Raw genomic sequence first — 23322 nt, forward strand, 5'->3', positions numbered from 1 at the left:
TTGAAGGAATGCATTATCAGTATTATCCTCTAGTTTTTTTTATTGAATCAGCATTGCGGCTGACGGAAAATATTGTTCTCCTATAAACTTTGGCAGCATATAATTCTTGCATTAATCTGGTTCACAGCCTGAAGAATAGCTCGTGTATACAAAGTGCAGGCGGTTTTATTTTGAAGAGAACTTCGGTTGATTTCCGGGTCTGTATCTGTGCATTGACACAGCTGCCAGCAGATATGGAGAGCGCCTTGCGGACGCAGTAGGGACATCAGACTTCACGCACGCACACAGAAACTGACACAGCCAGACGCGCAAAAGGAGAAAACTAACGCTTCTTTGTTTCCTCGTCGACCTTCACAGCCTCCAGCAGGCTCATGGAGAGCGGAGCCCTGCTTGTCCGAACCGGGGGCAGGTTGATCGGATGCCTTTCATCCCAGCAGCGCCGTTAGATGTTTCCCATTCAGGATTAATTGGTTGACCAATGGCTCCCAAACATGCGCGCCTCTCCAGCAGCGGTGGCCCCGGGGTCGGAGGGGTAAATAAGAAAGAAGACCCCTGCTCTTCCTCCTCGTCGCTATGGATCCTGGATGCGGGGATGGTGGCCGTCTACTCGCCGAGGACCGGGAAGAGGACGCGCGTGCTGAATGGAATGGTGGCCCGGTGGTTTGTGACCATCGGCGCGGTGCTGATGCTGATGATGCAGAGCTCCCTGGCCGCTGACGGTAAGACCCCGATGCTCTGTCTTTTTCCTGTCACTGAGAGGAGCCCTGTATTCTTATTTTAATCACGCAAATAAAGCATAAACCACGCGATCAGCCGCCGAGTCGCGCTAATGTTTTGAATCCACTCTCGAGCTGGCTCCATGAAAACAGTGATGAAGAGCCAGTGGAGAGGAAGACCTAATGAAACTCTGTTAGACAAGAGACGAGCTGCAAAAGCAGCAGCTATGTTAATGCACCCGGAGGTGTTGTGGCGATTTCTGAAGGGGTTCCTGTTGTTGTTTATACATTTACCGCATTGATTTATTTGTCTGACTGATTTTAAATCTCTTTATTTTGCGTTTGAACCGTCGGTGTAGTGTCACAGAGGCCCTAACCGATGTCACGGCCCCAAACAGGCAGCCGGAGCGCACTGTGGACCGCAGCGCTGCGCTCACCGCGGCCGCTTCTTTGCGTTAAGGAGGAAACTTTTTATTCATTCATGGAAAATCGGGCCCCGAGGTCTTCAGCCTCGATTAAGATCCATAGGGGACGTTTCGTAGTCGGCACAAATGAATAATTTAGGATCTCTATGTGCTCACAGACATCCGAGGATAAAAAGCAAAAAATAACAGCACCAGTCCTCATTCAGAGAAGCAATAATTAATGCAGGAAGCTGTTCCTTTAATACTGACAGCAAAGCCTCCGTGTAATCCTTTGGGATATACATATACTGGAAATTACTGTTTCAGTCCCTTAAGAAGATGCTGTTTCTTTTTCTTAAGGAAATAATTCAGGCCTTAAGTTGGGTCATTTTGTGTCAGAATGCCTTCATACACTGACATGTTCCTGGGTTTTGGCTGGAACGACAGCGCAGGCATCACTGCTCATCTGTTAGTCATGTTTACACTGATTACAGGTTTGATAAAATCTTATAAAAGAAGAGAATTAAATACACAGAAACTGACTTTGGACGCATAGCAACAGTAAACCTTGTCTGATAAAGGGAGAAATCTGCAAAGCTGTGCTAAAAATTCACAAACAACACAATTGGAATTTATTTGCTTCAGTCAGATCCAGTGGAGATGAGAAATAAACGGCCATTTCATCCAATATGCAAAACATATTTTCTCATTTAATCTGACTTTTTTTTTTTGAGCTTTCAAATCTTTAAGTCAAGTCTGTTCATCTGGAATAATCCACAACACGTGTATTAGCTACAGCTGAGATGTGAATGCCTGTACACAATAAATATTGTTAAAATAAAACACAAATGTGCCAACACACAGCTGAACCGCAGTTTGTTGGTGCTCACAGCTCCGAGGGTGACATTTGCAAAAATGTCAAATGTCCTGTCGCTTTCCAGGAATAATGAGTCAGTGTGGCCAGCCCCAGTGAGAACAGTATTAAAAATATCTTTTCAAACTTTCAATTAAAGTGACGCACGAATAATTATAATAAATATGTCGGCCCTCTGCCAAGATAGCATGTACACTGTAGCAGTATCTGGGTAAAGACAGTTAAAAAAAAAGAAAAAAAAGATAAGGAATAAATGAGCTTCAGCTTAGATAAACTCATTCTTCTGAGGTACCAACCATATTACATCAGACAAATACAAAGTGAATATGCTTCTTGTTATAATTAAATGATGCTGCAAATTTATTTGAACTGTATTATTCATCTGTTCATATTTGCCTTTATGGAAAGTGAATAACGTCCCATGAATATTACAATATAAAGTAAGCCTACTGGACACGATGTCATGATGTAAAAGCCCCAAAATGCAGTGCAGTGGTGTAATAATGTGAACATTCAATGTAACGTTTTGGTGCGGTTTCTGTGTTTGAATGGCAGGTTTCCCTGAAATGTTGTGCAACAGCGGGCAACAGGCATGTAGTTGATATTTCTCTGCTTTAGTGGCTACGTAGGAAGTGCTACACAATTAGTGCCAACATGTGTATATAAACCCTAATTTTCATTTACATGGCTCAGGACTTAATGAATCAGATGCCACTGGTGCAATGGGTGGGTAACGACAGAGTGCACCTCTGTTTCTGTATTTTGTACAAATGACAACCTCCAGGTCTAAAAAGCAAAGGTAGCACTAAAGCACCAAAAACTGCAGTTCCTCTAATGGCCACTTGAGGGTGGCTCCAAAAGTGAGTGGGGAAAAAACTCCTGTGGGAAAATATTAAATGCTATCATTAAAACGCGTGTTTTACAGCGCGCTACAAAAACACAAGACAAATTCTTTTACAAATAAAACTCGTACATTTAGATATAAAACACATAAAGTTAGGGGTACTTTGACAGGTGTGTCAGGAGAAGCACCTGCAGTTAGTTTGGGGTTTTTCACATATTTTTGTTCTTCAATATTGGTGAGTGAAATTATAATATTATAATAATCTGTTACTCATGTGTTTTTGTCTGTGTATGAATTACAGATCTATAGTTTATGGACATAGCTTGCTAAAAAAACTCACAAACATTAGCCGATAACTTAGCACTCTACCCTGTTTTCCAGATATACAGTCGTTTCTAGCTCCAAAAACCCCTGACGGCAGCAGCCAAATTGTTAACAATGAAATTGCAAAATGCAGCAACGATTGCTAGATTTAATTGCATTTAAATCTCTGATCAAAAAATCAACAATTTGTATTATTAAAACCAGCAAAGCCCTAAAAATTTCTAGAGTTTTTCTTTTGGAGAGCAAATGGTGACCAGGTTGCTCCGTCTGTGAGCATGAAGAAATAGTGTGAAGTGTAAATTTGATATAAAAAAGTACTGCAAATGTATTCAAGCCCCAGGTGTATTTTGTGCAGAAGGTGTTTCAGCCTCGCCATCATGGGAATCACGGCAGTGAAAATTGCTTTCAGCTTCTACTTCAGAGTTTCAACAAGTTAGACTATATTGACAGCCTGTGTTTGACAAAGGCCTCAAACAAACCACACAAATCAAACGATCAAACTTAAATTATAGGACTATAGGGTTTACTGCCATCTTTTATATACAGTGAATGGTTTTGTCTCACTTCCACGATGTTGCCACACCCGCAGCTGACAATGTTGCTCTAAAGGAGTGACCTGTTCTGGTCTAAGTAGTGCATCAGAAAAGATAACTTCATACGTGTTCATACATATATGGTGATGTTATGGGAGATCAGACGTCTCACATCACTTTATATATAAAAAAAAAAACGCAGCACATTCCCCGGCACACTCCTCTCCCTCATTTTCCCCTAAAACGAGTAATTAAAGGACAGGTGTGAATTAATGGAATAGTTTAGTAGCAGCTCTGTTGGCTTGCTGCTGGTTTATATTTGCATAATAATTGAAGCGATTGTCTGACTGACTTGCACACTCAGTGCCATGTAGTTAAAGGAAGATTGTCTCTCTCTCTCTTTCTGTCTCAGTGCCACTTTACCAACCTCACTTCCCGATCAAACTGGAAAATAATGAAATTCTGGCTCGTCTTAATAACAAATGCCGCCACTACTCAGGGTGTGATTAGAGGGTAATAAAGAGAGACTGCACCCCTGTGATAGGAACATCTTCATTAGATGCGTAAACCTGTTGTTGGGTGAAGATTTGAGAAAATGGAGACGATTGCCAAAGTATTTAGCAAAAGAGAGTTTATCTGCCCAGCCTCCCCGGTTAAATCAGAGCAAATCGCCCACTCGCTCTGGATGATATATCCTCTTTTATGTCATGCTGCTGTGCCACTTAAGAGCGAGCTGTTCCATAGAATGGCTCAGGGAGATTTGACTTTCTCTCTCGTACCTGGTTACTCAAGCCTTTGGCTGTTTTTTTCCCAGAGAGAAAATGTTCCCATTGTATTTTTGTTTTCTGCATTTAGAACAGAAAAAAGATGCTTTGAAGGCTGATGCCCAGCTGGTGTGTGTGTATGTGTGTGTGTTTGCAGGCTCATACAGTATGTGAATGTAGGCGTTTTCTTTAATAGGTCTACAGAGATCTTCATCCTCAGTCAATAGCTGAGATCTATTGGTCCACGTTACCATGGGAACAGATCTGCAGCTAGTACTTTTTCTCACTGTGTGTCTGTGTTTGTCAGTCAGGGATTGAAAATAACATCTGAGTAAGTGCCAGGTTAGAGTCTGTTGCCTAATGATCGGCGTCTGATGACACACCAGCGGTGATGAAACGCTCCCCGTGCTGCACCGTTTCAAAATCAACTCAAACCTTCTGCTTCCAGCTGCTAAACATCCGGTTTTCTGGTCGTCTGAGTCACTGCATCCTGCTGCTGTTTTCTTAGTGTTTAACATCATATGCGACTGAATCTCTTTCACTTCAGGATGCTTCACAAACAGCAACGTGACACCTGATGTCAGTTAGCTGTGCCTTTTAAACACAACACAGTTTCGTGGACTGAAGGCAGCTTAAGAGATTGGGCTTCATTTGTTCGTTGTGGCATCATGATATATGTTCCTAACCTTTTTCACAGGAGGGCTTGGTGAATTTTGGTGGCTGTTCCTTTCAACTTTAAATGGATCCAAGCCAGCTCTTGTAAAGTGTGACATCTTCTTATGAAGATTAAAATCACACACCTGCTTGATGTTCTGCAGATCTACCACATTCTGCAGAAACAGCTGTAGCTCTGTAATGTCCTGTGGTGCCTGGCACCAGATCCTTAGGTTTTAGTGAGTTGCAGGGTGGGGCCTAAGAAGGTCAGACACTCATTGTGTTGGGGATTGTCCTGCTGAGAGAGACAGCTGCCATCGGGGAGTGCTGTTGTTATAATATGGGTTGATTGGTCTGTAGCAGAGTTATAATTCATAGTTTGTGTCAAAGTAACAGATGTGATCAGGATCAGAGGTTTCCCATCAGAATATTACATAGCAACAACAAAAAGATCAGTGTTAATAACTTTACATGTCAGGAGTTTTAATTTCGTTTTGCTCGCTCAGATACAAATATTCAGAAAACCAAAAGCTGCTTGGTCATTTCGGATCTTTAGTAAAACGCCGTATCTTGGTGACTTGGGCATTAGATGGCATGCTTATATTTTTTTGGTCTATAAATAGCTGAATCAGATAAAGTCCGGGAATCTAATAACCAGGAGCCGGACTGTGAGGAATTGAATGTCTGGCCACAGAGTCATTGATAAATTCTGATGCGACCGATCATGTATCTGCTGTCATCAATTAAAGCAATCGATTGTGCTGATTACATAGAGGGAAACTGGGCTCCTCCCCGCCTCCTGTGGCTTCAGAGAGCGAGGAGGAGGAAGAGGAGCTGGCTGAGCATCAGAGCCCTCACAATCAGATTAAAAGTTTGTGGTGCTGCAAAGGAAAGACGAGACGGAACGAGGAGGAGGAGGTAATCAGTCGGTCACTTAGTGAGGCTGATTTAAATGTGACTTTAGGCTCAATGCAATTTCAGCTCAAAGCAAAGAATAGCGTTCAGATGGAGAGACTGCTTTTATTAATACTGCTGCTTCACTTACGTCAGTGAACTTTGACAGAGCTTTGAAGCCCCGTTACCCACTGTGTACCAATGACACATACTAAATCTGTGTTGGCACTGAATAATAAATGAGATCAAATCTATAAATATTTATCTGTAGCTTTATCAAATGTGAAAGGAGAACGACTTTACCGTGTATTCTTCTCCTGCATATGTCAATTTTTAGTACATTTTACTCATAATTGCGGTGAATTCGCCCGCTTCACAGAGCACTTAAGCTCCGAGCTCGTGTTTAATGCACGGGGAATGTCGGGCGCGATACCTCTGAAAACTCTGATGACGGCTGACAGATGAGAAGGCTTGCTGCGCTACAACCTGCTCTATTTGATGCCAGTTACTCGGCTTCATAAGGATTCCTGCTCACACACGATCGCTCGGTTCATCCGTTTAGAAACCCTGACAAATCAAATGAACGGCAGCGCTCCACGCTCCAATGTGTCCTCTTCAGCTCTCAAGTAAATAACATTTCCAAGATTCAATCCAAAGAGGTTTGCAAAGCCACAGTTCACTTCTGCTCAATTTATTTGGTGTCAAAGCATGTCTCATAAGAAGTATTAAAAAAGGGGATGTAATCAAACATTGGGGAAATGAAAAGCGGTGCTTCAGCAGCTTTGCTCCAAGGGTTTTGAATCCTGTGGTTATAACAAAAGCCATAATCTATAGATAGGGACGTAAGGAGGTCAGAGGGAATGTTTTAGATAGCCTTACACTCAGATTATTCCTAAACTGTATAAAAAAAGATGGATGTAGACAGCATGAAGTTGCAGTTTTACTTGGGACTCGAGCTTTTTACGCTTCCTGTTGGCTTCATTCTTCCTGGACGGTTGCCGCTTGGTTTTAAAAGATGGACTTTTGACGTGAAAGATAATCATCAACAAAATATAAAGAAACTCAGCAAAGCCCTTAAAACCAAATCTGAATAGAATTTTTGCCTTTTAGTTCAGCGATCCCCAACCTTTTTTGCACCACAGACTGGTTTATGTCTGACAATATTTTCACAGACCGGCCTTTAAGGTGTTGCGGATAAATGCAACAAAACAAAACCAGTACCAGTACCCCCCCCAAAAAAGATTTATTCATAACACACGGGAAAAGACCCAGGGAAACAGAGTTAACGATAAATAAAAATGCTAAAAATTGATTAAAAAACCCCCCCTGGAAACCATGAATTTCACACCTGAGCCTCAACTCTTGCGGCCCGGTACAAAATGACCGGTCCGTGGCCCGGAGGTTGGGGACCGCTGTTGTAGTTGACAGGTAATTCTGCAAGAGAAGCTTCCTTCCTTTTTGTGTAAAAGCTCTGAAATTAGCTCATGAGTAAAATGAATTTCCATCATTAAGTACCAAAAATGTTCCCTGCTTCCAAACAGGGATAGAAAACATTTGAAAACCACTGCAGTGGATGAGACACAATGACAAGTATGAAAACACCCATTATTAGGTCATTTAAAGATGGTTGCATCGGGCAGTATTGGTCAAGTTACTTGAAAAAAGTAATCAGTAACTAATTACTGATTACTTCCCCCAAAAAGTAATCACGTTACTTTACTGATTACTTATTTTCAAAAGTAATTAATTACTTAGTTACTTAGTTACTTTTTAAAAACACAATTTACAACCTGAATAGGTGATAAAGCGATAGATCTTTCAGCCCAATTCTACTTTTTCTGCATAATCCATCATACAAAATGTAATCAAATGGAAAAGTCTCTTTTTAAAAGTTGTTTTATTAGTTTTAATCTTTTAACTTTATGCATCAAGCAAAAATGTAATTATATGCAACATTCACTGACTAGAAGAAATTTGTTTAATATTTAAACCTATTTTCTGTTGCTCTATTTTCACCTGTAAAGCAGGAGTGGGGTAGGCGGAGGTTTACCCTGGTGCAGGTGTGCTGCAGCGGTCAGTGGAAGGATACGGCAGTTTCTCTGTGAGTTTCCCATGACGTTGTAGCGCACTCGGTGCTTGCTTGGAAGTTTAGGGGTTTTTTTCGGTGTAAAAAGAAGTTTTCTTCCCATGCACAAGGGACGCTAATGTTTTTGTCACTTTTTATGGAATCAAACTTAAAGTAAGGTCAGTACTTCCACGCTTTAAACGCTGCATGCTCATACTCTCTCCCGCACTCAATATATGATCCATTGTTGCTCTGCACACAGCTGTTGTCACAAACGTGGCACTTGCTTACCTCACTGTCATGAGACATTCTTGCAAAAAAAAATCACGGTTTTAGTAACGCAGTAACGCAGCGTTCCTACGGGAAAGTAACGTTAATCTAATTACCGTTTTTGCAATAGTAATCCCTTGCTTTACTCATTACTTGAAAAAGGTAATCGAATTACGCGTTACTGCCCATCTCTGGCATTGGGTCTGCATAGTTGTAAATGAAATCCCAACAGTCCCAGATTGTTCTTGCCAACTTAACCTTCAATAACATACGAAGGTTTTCTTAGCCCAGGTCATAGCTGACCTTGACCACACTTGTGAAGGCATGAAATATGAAAAGTATGTAAATGTTAAAGACATCCTCCCTTTGAGCCAACTTTATTGTAAAGGCTGGTGGGGCTTCTCGGCTCACTGTCAGAGCCGTGTGCCCGAGATGACCTTATTAGCAGAGGCTTCGATTTTAATAGTTACTTCAGCCCTTTGCGAGGTATTAGCAGATATTTCATCAAGACGAGCGACAACAGTTGGAGCAGAAACCCGACTTGCAGCATGGAGGACAGGGCCATCAAGACTGCGCTGGCCTCAAGGATTAAAGTTTTGAGTTGAAGCTTAAATTAACGCTGCTGCTGCTCATGCTCAGACCCTAGCTGGCTGTCTTTGCATCATAATGAGACGGTAGCTTTTCTTTGCTCTTATGCTCCCCCCCACTCCCCCTGTATCTGAAGGGCTCAGGTGATCAGAGGTGTGGCAGCACATCTAAGAAGAGGATTCTGCCTGCAATGGATCCAAGGCCAAAGATCCTGCATTTGGTCCCAGAGGCTGGAGCGGTGTGGGAGTGGAGGTGGGGTGAGGGAGTGGGGTCACTGCATCATCCGAGCACATGTTCTCAGCATTAAAGCAGCAGCGGCTCATTTTGCATCGCTCTGCTTGGCTGCACTCCATTCTGTGCTTCTCTGATTATGCACTGCTGGAGCTTTTCACACCGACAAGGAGAAAAAAAACCCTCACAGGAGTAAGTTTGGCTTTCCACACAACACAGATTTAAACCAGCACCATGGTCACTAAATCATGAGATTAAAAAGCCAGCAGAGTTTTAAAAACCGATAGTATTATTTTCAAAGTAAAATGCTTATTATGGATTTGCCAAATATTTTCTTGTGAGTCCTTTTAGAGTTTTTTGTCATCCACGGTTATTTTGTACCACTGAGGCTTCTTTTTAGTGCAGATAGAGTTTGTAGTGATGCGTGCTGTCATGTTAAACGTCTCCTCTGGCTGCGCTGTCATACCTCTTACTGTTGCCAGGCAGAAACGCAGCGCAGCTTCAAGGAAGTGCTGATGAACTCTAATGATATGACTGACACAGCTCTATTTTAGCTGTGTTTTTGTGACTGCGAGCAAGCTAACCAGGCCAAACATCTCTCACAGAGAGTCCTTATCTGATCTGTCCTTCTTTGACACACACGTGCGCGCACACACACACATGCAGTGGCACAAAGTCACATTCAGTGCAGAGCATCAGTGTACCAGACAGCTCCTTTCTGCAGCACTCTGAAGTTAATAATCTATTTCAGGAAAGAGCGCGAGTGTGTGTATGTTCGAGGGAGGAAGAGTGACTTGACATGAGAGAGAGAGGCTTCATAGGCCGACCATAAATATTGCCTCAGCTTGTATATTAAACACATTATGCATGGAAGGACTCTCTCTGAAATCTTACGGGTAGGCAGAAGCTCTTTTTGGATAAATTGATTTTATAATCCTAATTAGCCACACTTTGTATTTTTCTAATCTTGTGGGAGGTTGCATGTTTCTCCATTGGTTTGTTTTGCAGAAGCTTTTTCCTATTTCTTTTTTTCTTTTCCCCACTCAGGGGGAACCAAAATGTGTCATTACAAACCATGTGAAAATGATCAGACCGCTTAGTGGTCAGAAAAGTAAACACAGGAAGAAGGTGCTGTGTTCTGGACTGTTAGAGACTCTGGAGAATTTACTGACCTTCTCACATCTGTGGTACTTTCCTGCATCCCAGACTGCATAGTATATGTGCCTACGAGGAGATGCTTAGTTCAAACTTGCAACATAAACCATTACCAAAACCCCATTAGAGTTTGTTAGGAACCACACTGAGACCACGTCCTCCAAGGGTCTCGGTGCAATTGTTTTGGTCCGAACACAAATGTGACTAATGTGTTCACATCTGCACTAACGAACTTAGTTTATACTGGACCTTCGTGCAGCCCTTTATATTAGCGATAGCAGCAGTCACTAACACCATGCAAAGCTAAGAGTAGAAATAATTACATTCCTAAAAACCTCTGCCAGCTTGCCACTGGAAGCTGAAGCTAGCAAACAGATAAACATATACCCTCATTTTCACTGTGTGCCTGAAGCCTGAGCATCTGTGTCCGGGATTATTTGCAGCCCCAACTGGTTACCTCACACGGTTGCCTGAGCCTCGTTCTGACGGCTTTTGTTTGTTCCTGTGAAAAGGAAGATCAAACAGCTTTATAATTTACATAAATCAAATTTCAAACAGTAATCAAAACTAGTAATAAAAGATCATCAACTTATATCTTTTAACAATAGAATATATAGAAAAAAACTGAAAAGCTGGATCAGAAGAAGAAATGCCTTGTTGCTAAAAATTAGCATTTTTGCACTGATTTAAGTTATTTTATCTTCTCTCGATTTTACACCTGTTTACAATAGAGACATCTGTGTGATCATGCAGCGTGCTTATCATGCTTCCTCACTGTGGTCATGTGATGTGGGGTAGGTTCTGCATATCGATTACTTTGTGCTGCGTGAAGCATCTCTGCAGCGTCTGTAGTATGAGACGACAACTGTTAGCTGGTCCGTTTCCCCAAATTACACATACATCCAACATGTGTGCGTCTGTAACTTTAAGAGACCAAGAAGCCACCCGAGGGCTAAAAAAAATCAAGCCAACTCAAAAAAATGAGCAGTCAGAGAGCACAAATCTCCAGCAAGGTAGCTCAGAAGGCAGTATTTACTTTTAAGGAAATAGGATTGTTTAATTTATTTTTAATTTTGTTTTCTTAATTCTTTTTGGAGGTGCTTTGAGATGTTTGTGGTGAAAAATGAAACTTAAAAATCAGGTGGATTACACAAACACTATCAAAGAGTATGTAATGGATTATAAGCACTGATTTGTCGATAAGGAGACATGATTAACTTGAGCTTACAGTATATCTTTAACTAGCCGCTCTTTCTCTTTCTTTGACAATAGCCTCTTTAAAGACACATTTTAGTGTCAATTTGAAACAACGGCAGTTGTAAAATATATCATCCCCTATGTGCCGGTCTGTTGTCAATACAAACAAAGACAGTAAAAAAGTTTTAAATGGCTCTATATAGCATTATCACTGACCTTTAGATACCTTTCTACATGCTGAAAATACACCACATTTGTGAGAATTGGAGCAGGGCGATATGACCAAAACTATTTATCACGATATAAATTTGAAAATTTGCGATAACGATATAGCTGACGATATAATTGACACTAGACAAAATACTTTACAACTCCTCAACTTTATTAGTGCAAAAAAAAAAACATCAATGTATTTTCACTTAAACAAGCAGCTGTTTTTATGTGCATTAAAGTTATATAAAAATGTAACAGTGCAAATGCAAATTCCTCGCTGACAGTTTATCCAAAAGGCATTTCCAGTGGAAATTGGCCGACATATCCTCAGCATAACTATGTTTAATATCCACAAAACTTAAAAAGAGGTTACACACACACAGTACGGTAATATTATGTTGAAGTACAGTACGTATCACTCCGCGAGGCTCCGCCTACGATAGCCGTAATGCTCCGACAATCCATCAAGCGGTGCGGCTTCGTAGCTTAGCAAAGTTGTACTGAAACATTTGACAGATTTTCGAGCGCCGTGTACATAAAATCGTTTCAAAGTCAGTAAACACAACCAGAATTCATACATAAGGCACACGGGATTATAAGGGGCTCTGTCGATTTTCAGAAAAATCAAAGGATTGATTTTAAGTGCCGTATTTTCCAAAAAACACGGTAATAACGACGGCCCGCTAGCATGCTCTACCAAAAATAGTGCTTTGTTGTGTATCTGACGGACGAAAGCCAAACCAGTTCCACACCACTGAAGTTGCAGCATTTTTACAAAACAATTCTGGTTCATCTGTTTCATTTATCGATCCACTTTCGCTCTTCTCATTCTGCATCGCCGCCATGTGTGTATGTAAACATAGGCACTGCGCACGCGCGTTTTACCCATATTCTATCGTGATATTTCATTTTCCTATCGTTGCCCAACATTGCACCGGTATTACAGTGAACGATATCATATAGCCCAGCCCTAGTGAGAATCACAGTTTCATGGTAACATGCTTGTATGCTAATCATACCTCACCTTCTTGTTGTCATGTGGTGCTTGTTAGATTTTTGGGTCCAACACCTTTTACATTTTTTTAAAACACTTGCTTCTCTGTGGAAACTGGGCTGAGAGTTAACACTGCTTATAAACTATCAGATGAACTTGCAGCGTCCTGCACACTCAGTTGTTGAAATGTCCTTGACCATTAAAGGGCAGAGCGTGAGGTGAGTATAACAAACATTTGCAAGCAATCTAATGGACACGGTTCACAACTGGGTAAATTTAGTAAATGATCCAAATATGAAATGTCCGTCATTATTTCATACCTCAAATGAAACGAATGGATTTTGTCCCCAGATCCCATTTCTGATTTCCAAGGTCAGGAAATTAATTTAGTAAAAGTAGCCAGAGAGAAATATTGAGTGCTGGTGGAGGTTTACTTTTTTAGGGGTTTTGTATGGCAGCATGATTGAACTGATCAAAATAAAAAGCATGTGGCGTGACCCCATCAACCGCCGAGTTTCATGAGGTCTCGAAGCCTCGTACATGCAACAAATAGATAAAACTGCCTCTCGATGGAGAGCGCACCCTGCTGAAGAGATGAAAGGTAAATCCTGAGATTGGAAATTTCCCCCCGGACTTGGCAGCAGACAAGTATGGAAACAGGTTTTTTAAAATATCAAGTGATGGTAGAGAAAACATCAAATCTGGGCAGACAGAGAGGGAATGACGCCGGCTGATGGCCTCACTCGATTTAGCTTGTGAGGGAAATGTGACACCGTCATTAGCAGCACTGTCATCATTAGGACTGTAATGATCATCTAATGAAAATAAGAATGAAAAGCAAAAGATTTAACTCGTGTGCAAAAGGTAGAAAGGGAAGAAACAATCTATCTGACATCTACTTTTAGAGTCAGCCTCGGGGCTTGTTAACAAGAAGATTTATTTTCTGTCACTAAAATGTACAAATGTACAAACTACTTTGCTTTTGTCCATGCTCCCTGCTGTTCCTGTAAGGATATTATGCAACCAGACCGATTGTGGAGTGTGCCTTCAAAGGCCTCTGTGTTTTTCCGCCGTTACCCACTCCATCGTCTTCATGTTCGTTTGCTTTTCTGTTTAAAATCAACTGCGCAGAAAATGCAATCCAGCTTGTGATATCCGTGAGAAATCTATTTGTTCAGATGAACTAGTACAGTATTTATTTATTTTTTAGCAAGTTGTTGATGAGCTGCTTGTACTGCAGAGGTTGTTTCAGGCTCCAAACCGGCAGACAGGCAGGGATTTATTTCTGCTGTAGCAACTGAAAAAGGAAAAAAATGGGGAGAGAGGAAACAAAGCAGGTGAAAGAATGAAAATTTAATCAGTCTGTGCTTCTTAAGGATTGACTGGGAGAGGGTTGGATTTATCGCTGCTTGGCCTTCCCTCTTTCAACTCACCATGTATCACTCCAGCTGCTCACCTCCCTCCTATCACTCACTCACTTCTGTGTGTGTGTTTGTGTGTGCATGTAAGGGCCTTTCCATTTGTGTTTCTGATGTGTCATTTGGCCTTGAAGCCAATGATGTGTATGTAACAGCCACATTTTGTTCACGTCTAGGGATGCTGTTCTGCTCTTTAGTAAGCTTCATTCACTTCAGCTGTTGTCTGAGCAATCCTGGAAAAGTGGCCGTACAGAACAATAACCTACTTTTGTATTTGTGGCCAAAGTCCATCTGGCAAAGATATTCACGGTGTTAATCGTTGAGATCTGGAGTTTCCAGCCAAAAGAAAAGGGTGGTCAGCTGACAGATGTAAAGCAAACCTCCCAGTTCGTCAGACCTTTTTAGAAAATAAATTGAGGGCACAATGCTTACCCAAACTTTTACATTGCAAACATCCATCACAGTTTAATTCAGTTCAGTTTTCTTTATATAACAAGAGTCATTTCAGTGTGCTTTATATTGTACGGTAGAGAACAAAGAGCCCCATTTGATGCCCTATAAACAAGCATTTGGCAACAGTGGAGAGAAAGAACTCCCTTTTACAATCGGGACAAGAATCAGGAAGGGGGTTTACGAAGTTTACAAACTGATGCTTTTGTGAATTTAGGTAGATATGACACAGTCGCATGAAGGATTTCATATCATTTTTCGATCAGGTAAGTTTTCAGTTCAATCCAGTTTTATTTACATAGCATCAAATCCCAACAACAGTCGCCTCAAGGCAGGGCTGGTCGATATGATATATATCTGATGACTATAGGAAAACGTCTATCGTTTCATTTTGCGCTATCGATTGTTTCATTGTGTTGCAAAATAAACTGTTTACAGCAATTTTTTTTTTTTATCGTTTTGATGGTTACTGTAGAATTTCTTAAAGTTCTCTCTTTCTCTTATATTTAACCTCCTAGGATCACATTTGGGGTTATTTAGACCAAAACACTCGATTTTGCTCTACAAGGGCCTGACATCCACTTACATTATACTATCAAAATTTTAAACAAATATCCTCATATGTGGCTCTTATTTTTCTTAAAAACTAAAATAAGGTAAAAAAAAAAAAAAATCAGGTAATTCTTTGTTTTTATATTCGTCGGGGCCCCACATGCCCAAATATCAAAGAAAAGTTAAAAATGCATGCCGTGGAAGAGTTTGGGTCTTAGGAGGTTAATATAACCACACTACGGACGGACAAGCAACGGTTTTTATGCGTTGTCGTAGGAACAACGACGCTAAAACCTTCATGTGGCTCCGTCGTCCGCTGTTTATTTTCCACATAAACCTTTCACAATAAAGCTGAAGATCCTGTTGAGATTTTTCAAAATAAAACGAATCACGTAGTATGCACTTCACGGATGACAAGCCAAAAAGAGCTGTCAGGAGCTAAAAAATAAAGCTTGGAACAGGCTTTTCCCCACAGCACGCCGTGTGATAAATACTCACAGAGAAAATTGCAGCCGTTTCAACTTATGCAACACTCGACTCCAGGTACATGACACCCAGCTGAAAACACTTCACGCAAGTCGAGTTGCCTGAGATTTACAGAAAATGTAAAATTTTTGTGATATATATATATCGTTGTCGGGACGATAAATGTCTTATATCTGGATAAAAGATTTTTGGTCATATCGCACAGCCCTACCTCAAGGCAACTTCCCCAAAACTGTTCATATAAATTTGTAACTGCCCTCAGACCATGTGTATGTACAAATGATGAAAATGTAAACGCATACATACAGGATGCGAATAGTAATTCAAATCAGTTCAACTTACCATGCTTACCTCCCATCCGATGTGGACATGGGATCAGCTGGAGGTGCAATCCAAGATTGCAGCGGTCCCAGATGAGCTGTACACACTGGAATACTCTCCCATGTTGCTTGTCTGTGTTTTATTGTGTTATGGTGTGTTGATATCTGTGCATTCCTGGATTATCCTCTTGTGTTACACATTTCGATGTTTTGGGGTTTTTTTTGGGTTTTCTTTTTTTTTCCCTTGCTACCTAGCCTGACCTCTCCCCAATGTGATGTTTGTGTATTGTATGTACAGTCGGCAAGGTCTGTCATCTCGGTTGTTGGTAACTGCAACTGACAAATAAATCTCATCTCATCTCATTCCAAATGAGAATTACAGTTGCCTAAAGACGGTTAATACTGTAAAGTAAAGACTCTACAATAATACAGGGAAAATCCCAACAACCAAATGACCCCATTTGAGGAAGCACTTGGTGACAGTGGGAACGAAAAACTCCCTTTTAACAGGAACAAACCTCTGGCAGAAACAGGCTCAGTGAGGAGCAGCCAAGAATGAAAATCTCCCTTCACTTTGTACTGCATTTTTATCTGGAGATTAAAGATCAAATACATCCACTGCAGACTCCTGCAATACACCAGCAACAGACATTATCTTGCAAATATAGTGTGAAATGATCTAAACTTGATAAAAAAGCCATTTCCCCTATCATAACACAAAATATAGATTCCTTTTAAATACATTTCTTTTGGCATATCAATGATATTTGGAATCTTCTTTGAATGAACACTTTTTTTTTAACATTAAAAAGCAGTGTATATGATATTCAGTGTGGTGGGCTTAGCCCGAATGTACCTTAAGTTTCTTGTTACATAATCTCATATTTATAGGATTACATTTTTTTTTTCTGTTTCCATAGCAATGTTTGAAATATTCTCTTTGGTCGTATGTGATGAGAATGCGAAGATGCACATAAACCGTATCCTGAAGTTGACCTGAGCCTCTGGTCTGTTATCTCTTATGTAAATAGCTAATTTTAAGTGCCTTCAACACAGGGATCAAAACAGTTTGGACATTAGATAAAGGATTAAAAGAATACAATACATTCCTCCACATGCATCAACTTAATTTCAACAATTGGCTGCAATTAGGGGAATCCATTTCCACGCGGCAGCTCCTTTTCTTCATTATGTGTGCCTGGTGAACCGAACTTGGATTGTTGTGTAAACGGAACAATTGCTTTCGATGACAAAGGTAATTGTTCCCCCTGGGTAAATCAAAGTCAACCCGCACGGCTCTGACCCCAGCGCACACTCTACTATCTGTTTACCAGCCTCAAGAAAAAAAATCTACATAAAATATTCATAACTGTGCATAATCAGACATGCTGTTCAAGACCTAGTTTAGGTGTTAGCGAGCTGTAAGGTCTCAACAACCTAGTTTAGATTCCGGGTTCGTGAGCAAGGAATATTTAAAACCAGTGCTCCCGCTGGTTCGGATGGCTTTATGAAGATCAGAGGTTAGCTAGCAGCAGGCATTATGAAACCAGCGTTTGCTGTGAGCACTGAGATACTTTAATTAAAGGAGAAACCACTGCAGCACCGTATCTTTGGTTTGTGTTTTGCACTTTAGGATTAAAGTAAAGTGCCGTCACTCAGACTAGTGCTCTAATCACTTTTTAGGGACTTCAGAAGTCTGTTCGGTCTTCTTAACTGGCAAACTGTTAGCGATGATGTTGAACTCTGCTCTGGGTGTCTGTGTAATATGGTTCAGACCGTTACATAACAAGTGATGACTAATTAACGCACAATTTATTCTCTTTCTGCAGTTCCTTAAACGGCACAAGATTTTCATTTCATCAACGCCGTCATCGTCTCGTCATCGCTGGGTGGAAGCACTGACTGATAGGAGTTAGGTTAAGGATAATGATGAGGACACTTAATCAGATTAATGTCTTATTTCCACAGCCGGTAATGAAATGGCACTCTTTGCTCACACCATGTGTGTTTTATGCACTCACACGGATAATAGTGTGCCACCACAGGGGACACAATAAGGGCAAACGCACATCAGGTGCTCCAGGCCAATCGAAAGCACTCGGCTCACTCATTGGCTTGCTCATAGTCACATGGTACATCTTGCAGCAGCTTTGGCTTGTTTTCATTTCTTTCTTTTTTTAAAAACAGTAAAAAAATCAATACAGCTTTACACACAAACACCCACACTGTGTACAGACTCACACAGGCACACAATGTTCAAAAAGCATCAAAGTACCATATAGTTATAAGCGAATTAGAGCTCCCTCATCGAGTGTGTGCGTGTCACACTACAAAGAGGCCTGTCCTTTTTCTGACATTCCTCAGAGGAAATAGTTGTCTTTAACAATTTGACAGTTCTCACATGTGTGTAGTTTTTTTTGTGCTTAGTTGTCGAAGGCTTGACAGCTGTGTGAAAACACAACCTGATGAGATTTTTAGCCAGAAACTGGAACAAAAATGAAAGCAAAGTTGTGTAAAAGTGAAATGAGCTTATATGTTGTTTGTAAGTTTTATGTGACGCACTGTTTTTGTGTCGTTCACACAGAAGCACACACTGCAGTTTGGATATTTGAGTATGTAATCTAAGTGGAGCCATGTTGTTATGATCTCTTACAATTCACTTCCAGCTATTGTAGCGATTTATTGTCTTATTAATTAGGAAACATCTTCTGTAAACTGATACAAAATATCAATATAACATAATTTGTTATTATTATTGTTAGGGATGCAACGATACCAATGTTTTCAAACCGATACGATACCGATACTTGGATCTGAGTACTTGCCGATACAGAGTACAAAAAAACGATACTTCTGCCACACACACACACACACACACACAAATACAATGAATTGGAAGACAGATTTTATTTTATTCTCTGCCGATAAAAAATAAAATCTTAATAAAAATGACCACAAAAAAAATTTCAAGTGAAAAATAAGCACTTCTGTTAAATTATTGCGGAGTCTCCACATTGTAATTTTACAAAATATCACTGAACTATTGGCACTGTCTCGAGCTTTCAGAATAATAAATAAACACTTCTGTTTGGAAAAAAATAAATAGAAATTAGGTTTGCGAATAAATTAAACTTTTAAATTATTGCAGAGTGTCCATATTGTACACAATCAAAATAATTATTATTAAATAAATAATAAAATATAAAAAATTATAAAATATATAATAAATAAAATAATAATTGGCCCCCTAGTGGCCAATCTAAAAAACTACAACAGAAATGACAAGCCACCCTCTGATTAATGAAATAAGTTAGTATCGGTTCATGGTATCGGTTAACTTTTACAAGTATGAGTACACACACATTTTACAGTATCGGCCCCGATACCCGATACCAGTATCAGTATCGGTGCATCCCTAATTATTGTGATATATGTAAAAGTGATATTTCATTTTAAATACATCAGTTTTTCCAAATATATCCCAGAACAACATCCCCAGTTACGTACATGAATTTCCAATTAACACCACACCGTCACAAAACAAGTTTTCAGTCAAATTTCAAGTTCCACTGTTTGAGTTTCTGTATTTATCAGGCAAAATCAAACTCTGACTCTTTTATTGCTGTGTGGTTTTTATATTGTCGTTCTGATTCAATAAAAGTAGATTGTATATTCCCCTAGTGACAGTTCTCTGCTCCAAAAAACAGACGCTACCTAATCTATCAGTCTGTGGTTCTCCATTTTACCTTCACCAGGGTTTAAAATTGAAATCTAAAAATAAAAATAATTGCAGTGAGTGTGTGTGGGTGCAGAGCACTAAAAGCCTCTAAGAGGTATTTTGGGGTGGCCAATGACCTGAGTGTACTACTGGGACTCAGTTCTCCTGGATTCATCAGATACGGTCAGTCGTAGCTTGGAGATGTGCAGCTGCAATTTTTCAGTTCGACTTGAACATTTTTAAAAAGCACAGCTGATGTACTTGCAAAATTCATAAATGCAGCCAATGTTAACTTCACGAAAAGTGAGAGGCCATAAATAACGGTGACAGTTGAGCACTGTTGCTTGACGACGTGAAGGTTGCAGGTTCAAACCTGCCTGGGGTGTTTCTGTGTAACGTTTGGATGTTCTGCCTGTGGCTGCGTGAAGCAGAATCTATTTATATTTTCTGTTCAATAATAAATACCAGTGGCGTCTGCTTTTGTCTCATCTAGATCACTTCCCACTGCGGTTCAGTAGAAGCACTAGAGCTGGCACTTTGTGTGGGTGGCGATGATTTCCCACCAGTGACCATTCCTAGCACCAGATTTAAATCTAAGTAAAGTAGGCACTGCTTTGCTCTGTCAGCTGCGCAGGAATGGTTCCATAAAACCTCTCAAGTGCTGGCTGGTAAAAGCTTCATTAGTTAGAAGCTTCACATATAATAAACTGATGAATTAAGCTTGTTGACAAAAAGCAGCTTAATCCAGCGGTTATGGAGCATTCAGTTGAGGCTGTTTCTTCCTTTAAGACTAACATTTAGTCTTGTTTTAACTCAATTTTGATCTCCACAAACATTTGATAAAATTGTGGCTTTTTAAACTTAACATTACACTCGCCCTCTTTTACCTTCAGAACCGCCTTAATTTTTCATGGCATTGATTCATCGAGGCGGTGGAAGCATTCGCCAGAGATTTTGGTCCACATAGACATGATAGGGGCGATCGTGGCTCAAGAGTTGGGAGTTCGTCTTGTAATCGGAAGGTTGGCGGTTCGAGCCCCGGCTTGGACAGTCTCGGTCGTTGTGTCCTTGGGCAAGACACTTCACCTACCGCCTACTGGTGATGGCCAGAAGGCCCGATGGCGCGATATGGCAGCCTCGCTTCTGTCAGTCTGCCCCAGGGCAGCTGTGGCTACAATTGTAGCTTGCCTCCACCAGTGTATGACTGGGTGTGTAAAGCGCTTTGGGGTCCCTAGGCGGGACTATTAAAAGCGCTATACAAATACAGGCCATTTGCCATAGCATCACACAGTTGTTGTAGATTTTTCGACTGCTCGTCCATGATGCAAATTTCCTATTCCACCACATACCAAAGTTGCTCTATTGGATTGAGATCGGATGACTGTGGAGCTCGTCTGAGTGCCTACAATCTGAATGTTGCTGCAGAAAATTAAAAACACTTGTCTGCATCTAATTTTGGTGAATCTGTGCAAACTGTAGACCATCTTTTGTTAAAACCACATTAGATGGACATAGTCACAATGATAGTTTGGCATTTTAGCTTTTTCATTTTTTAAAAAACTCAATATGAACATGTATACACAACAAGGTACACTAGCTACAATTAGCTAACGCTTGCACTGTTGACTAGCTTAGTTAGCAAGATCTATGCCTAAAGTTATGATATCAAGTGAGATTATGTTTTGAAATGGTCTACAGTTGCTTTTCTGACCCTAAGGTATTTGTCCTGCTGCCTGAAAATACACCTTCAGAGGATGCACAGACGTGAGGGCTGACTCATGATGCACTGGACTTCTTTTCTTCTTAGTTAATGCTTATTTTGGTGCTCTGCTTTTAAACCAGTTATTTTATTCTGCTGTCTTTTATGTCAAAAAATGTGCTCATTAAAAATTCTCCCCCGTGTTCCAAAACAAGTTACATTTCTAAGACCTTTTCATGCAGCTCTAAAGCCAAAGCCTTCTGCTTTAATTATGACTGTTTACACTTTGGTTGTTAAGTTGCATTTGCTTTAATCCATTAAAAAAATCTAAATCATGGCCTGCTGAGATAAATTTGTCTGCAATGCCTTGTTGCCTGACAGATTTATTGTTACCCAGCAGTAGATTGGCTTCACATGCTTTACAGTTCTACTGCGAAATCGTTGGCTAGATCCAAATGTGCGCCTCATATCTGTCCTGCTATTTTATTGGCTCCCTGTTTGTTTTAAAAGGGACCATAAATTTTTGCACAGACTTTTGATTTATTTAAACTCCTTCCTTTCGGGTTGAGGTTGATTTAATCTCTTCAAAAAGCAAGAAAAATTTGTATCTTTAGTGTTTCTGCGACAAGGTGAAGACATCTATCCATCTTATACACACTCCCACTACACAAACGCGCACTCATATGCACGTTTCCACGGTGATCCGTCATCACAGACTTGCTGTCACGCTAGCGAGGCCTCGGCAGCAGCAGGTTGGCTGCGGGAAATGAAGCGAGAGATGGGATCTGAACTGGCATCTATATGTGTGTGTGTGTGTTTATGTAATTTGGGTGTGTTCGGACTCTTCTATCTGCACTCCTGTCGGGACTCAGTGGACCTATTTTCCAAGTTTGTCTGCAGCAGTGTGTGTCACAGCTTGTTTGTGTGTCGTGCGGTGACATCAGGGTTTGTGCGCTTGTCTGTGGTTCAGCTTTGGGTGTGTTTGTCTGGGTGTGTTATTGTTTCTGTCACTGTTTGCGTAGCTCTGTGTGTGTTTGTGAAAGGGTAAATGGACTTAGGCAGATGATGTAATACTTTTTGTCCCCTTGTGTGTCACTTCACATAAGCTAATGGCTTTGGAGTTCAAAGAGTGTATGTGTGTGTGTGTGTGTGTGTGTGTGTGTCTGTGGGGGAATTTCATTGGATGCATCTTGTCAAACACAGACAGGAAGGTGCTCAGCTTACTAAAACCATAATCCTTAATTGTTTAAAGTGCAGCACCGAAGCAAAGAATCGGTGTAGGACAATGTTTCTGGTTTATTCTTACACAACTGGACTCGGTGGGACACTGTATTGTAAAGATGGATTTTACCATGTTTGATCGTTTCTGGTGTCAAAGTGTTTTGTTCTGAAAATATAGAAAACATTTTTTCCGAATCCCTTTTAGCTTTTTTCTTTCTGTATCTCTAATACATACAGTGCAGTGCAGCATTCCCACATGTCATAGAAATATGAATTTATTGAGTGGTTTAGAGCTCACTGGAGAACAAAGAATCAATTGACCTCTGCTGCTCCCATTTTCTAAGGCAATATGAGCAACATTTCCTTGATGCCGCAGTACGGTATTGTAAAACACGAGAGCTTTTTAACTGTGAGAACATGAAATTTAAAATGAACCTGTCTCTTATGATGAAAAAAGATTGGAATAATAACAGTGGGAAGCTATGGCGGATCAGCCAGCCTTGTTTCTGTGCGTTTGTGCATGTGGTGGCGTGGATTTTGCATTTATTCCCAGTGTGAGTAACGCGTATGGGTAACCTGACACAAGCAGGAGCTGATCCTCGGTGAGCAGCAGTATTCTTATCTCCATTGGCCGATGGCATGTTTCCCATCTTTTGGTTGTAAAATCCTGCAAAACAAACAAGAACCTATTTGCTCTAATGCTGCATGCACGAGTGATTTCAAACACCACCTCTTCTT

At 40.6% G+C, this 23322-nt stretch overlaps 1 protein-coding gene across 5 annotated transcripts in view; it reads left to right on the forward strand.

The window, feature by feature from the left end:
• Nucleotides 1-213: 213 nt before the first annotated feature.
• kiaa1549la (KIAA1549-like a) overlaps nt 214-23322 on the forward strand; it is a 128258-nt gene continuing 105149 nt past the window's right edge. For all 5 annotated transcript variants that reach the window (XM_087844089.1, XM_087844090.1, XM_087844092.1 and 2 more), the window contains exon 1: nt 214-719. In XM_087844089.1, coding sequence (XP_087700215.1) covers nt 479-719 — 241 coding nt within the window. In that variant the 5' untranslated portion in view covers nt 214-478. The remainder of the gene's footprint in view (nt 720-23322) is intronic.

Source organism: Neolamprologus brichardi, chromosome 7, assembly GCF_056152115.1.
Source record: "Neolamprologus brichardi isolate AB-2024 chromosome 7, ASM5615211v1, whole genome shotgun sequence".
Lineage (NCBI taxonomy): Eukaryota > Metazoa > Chordata > Actinopteri > Cichliformes > Cichlidae > Neolamprologus > Neolamprologus brichardi.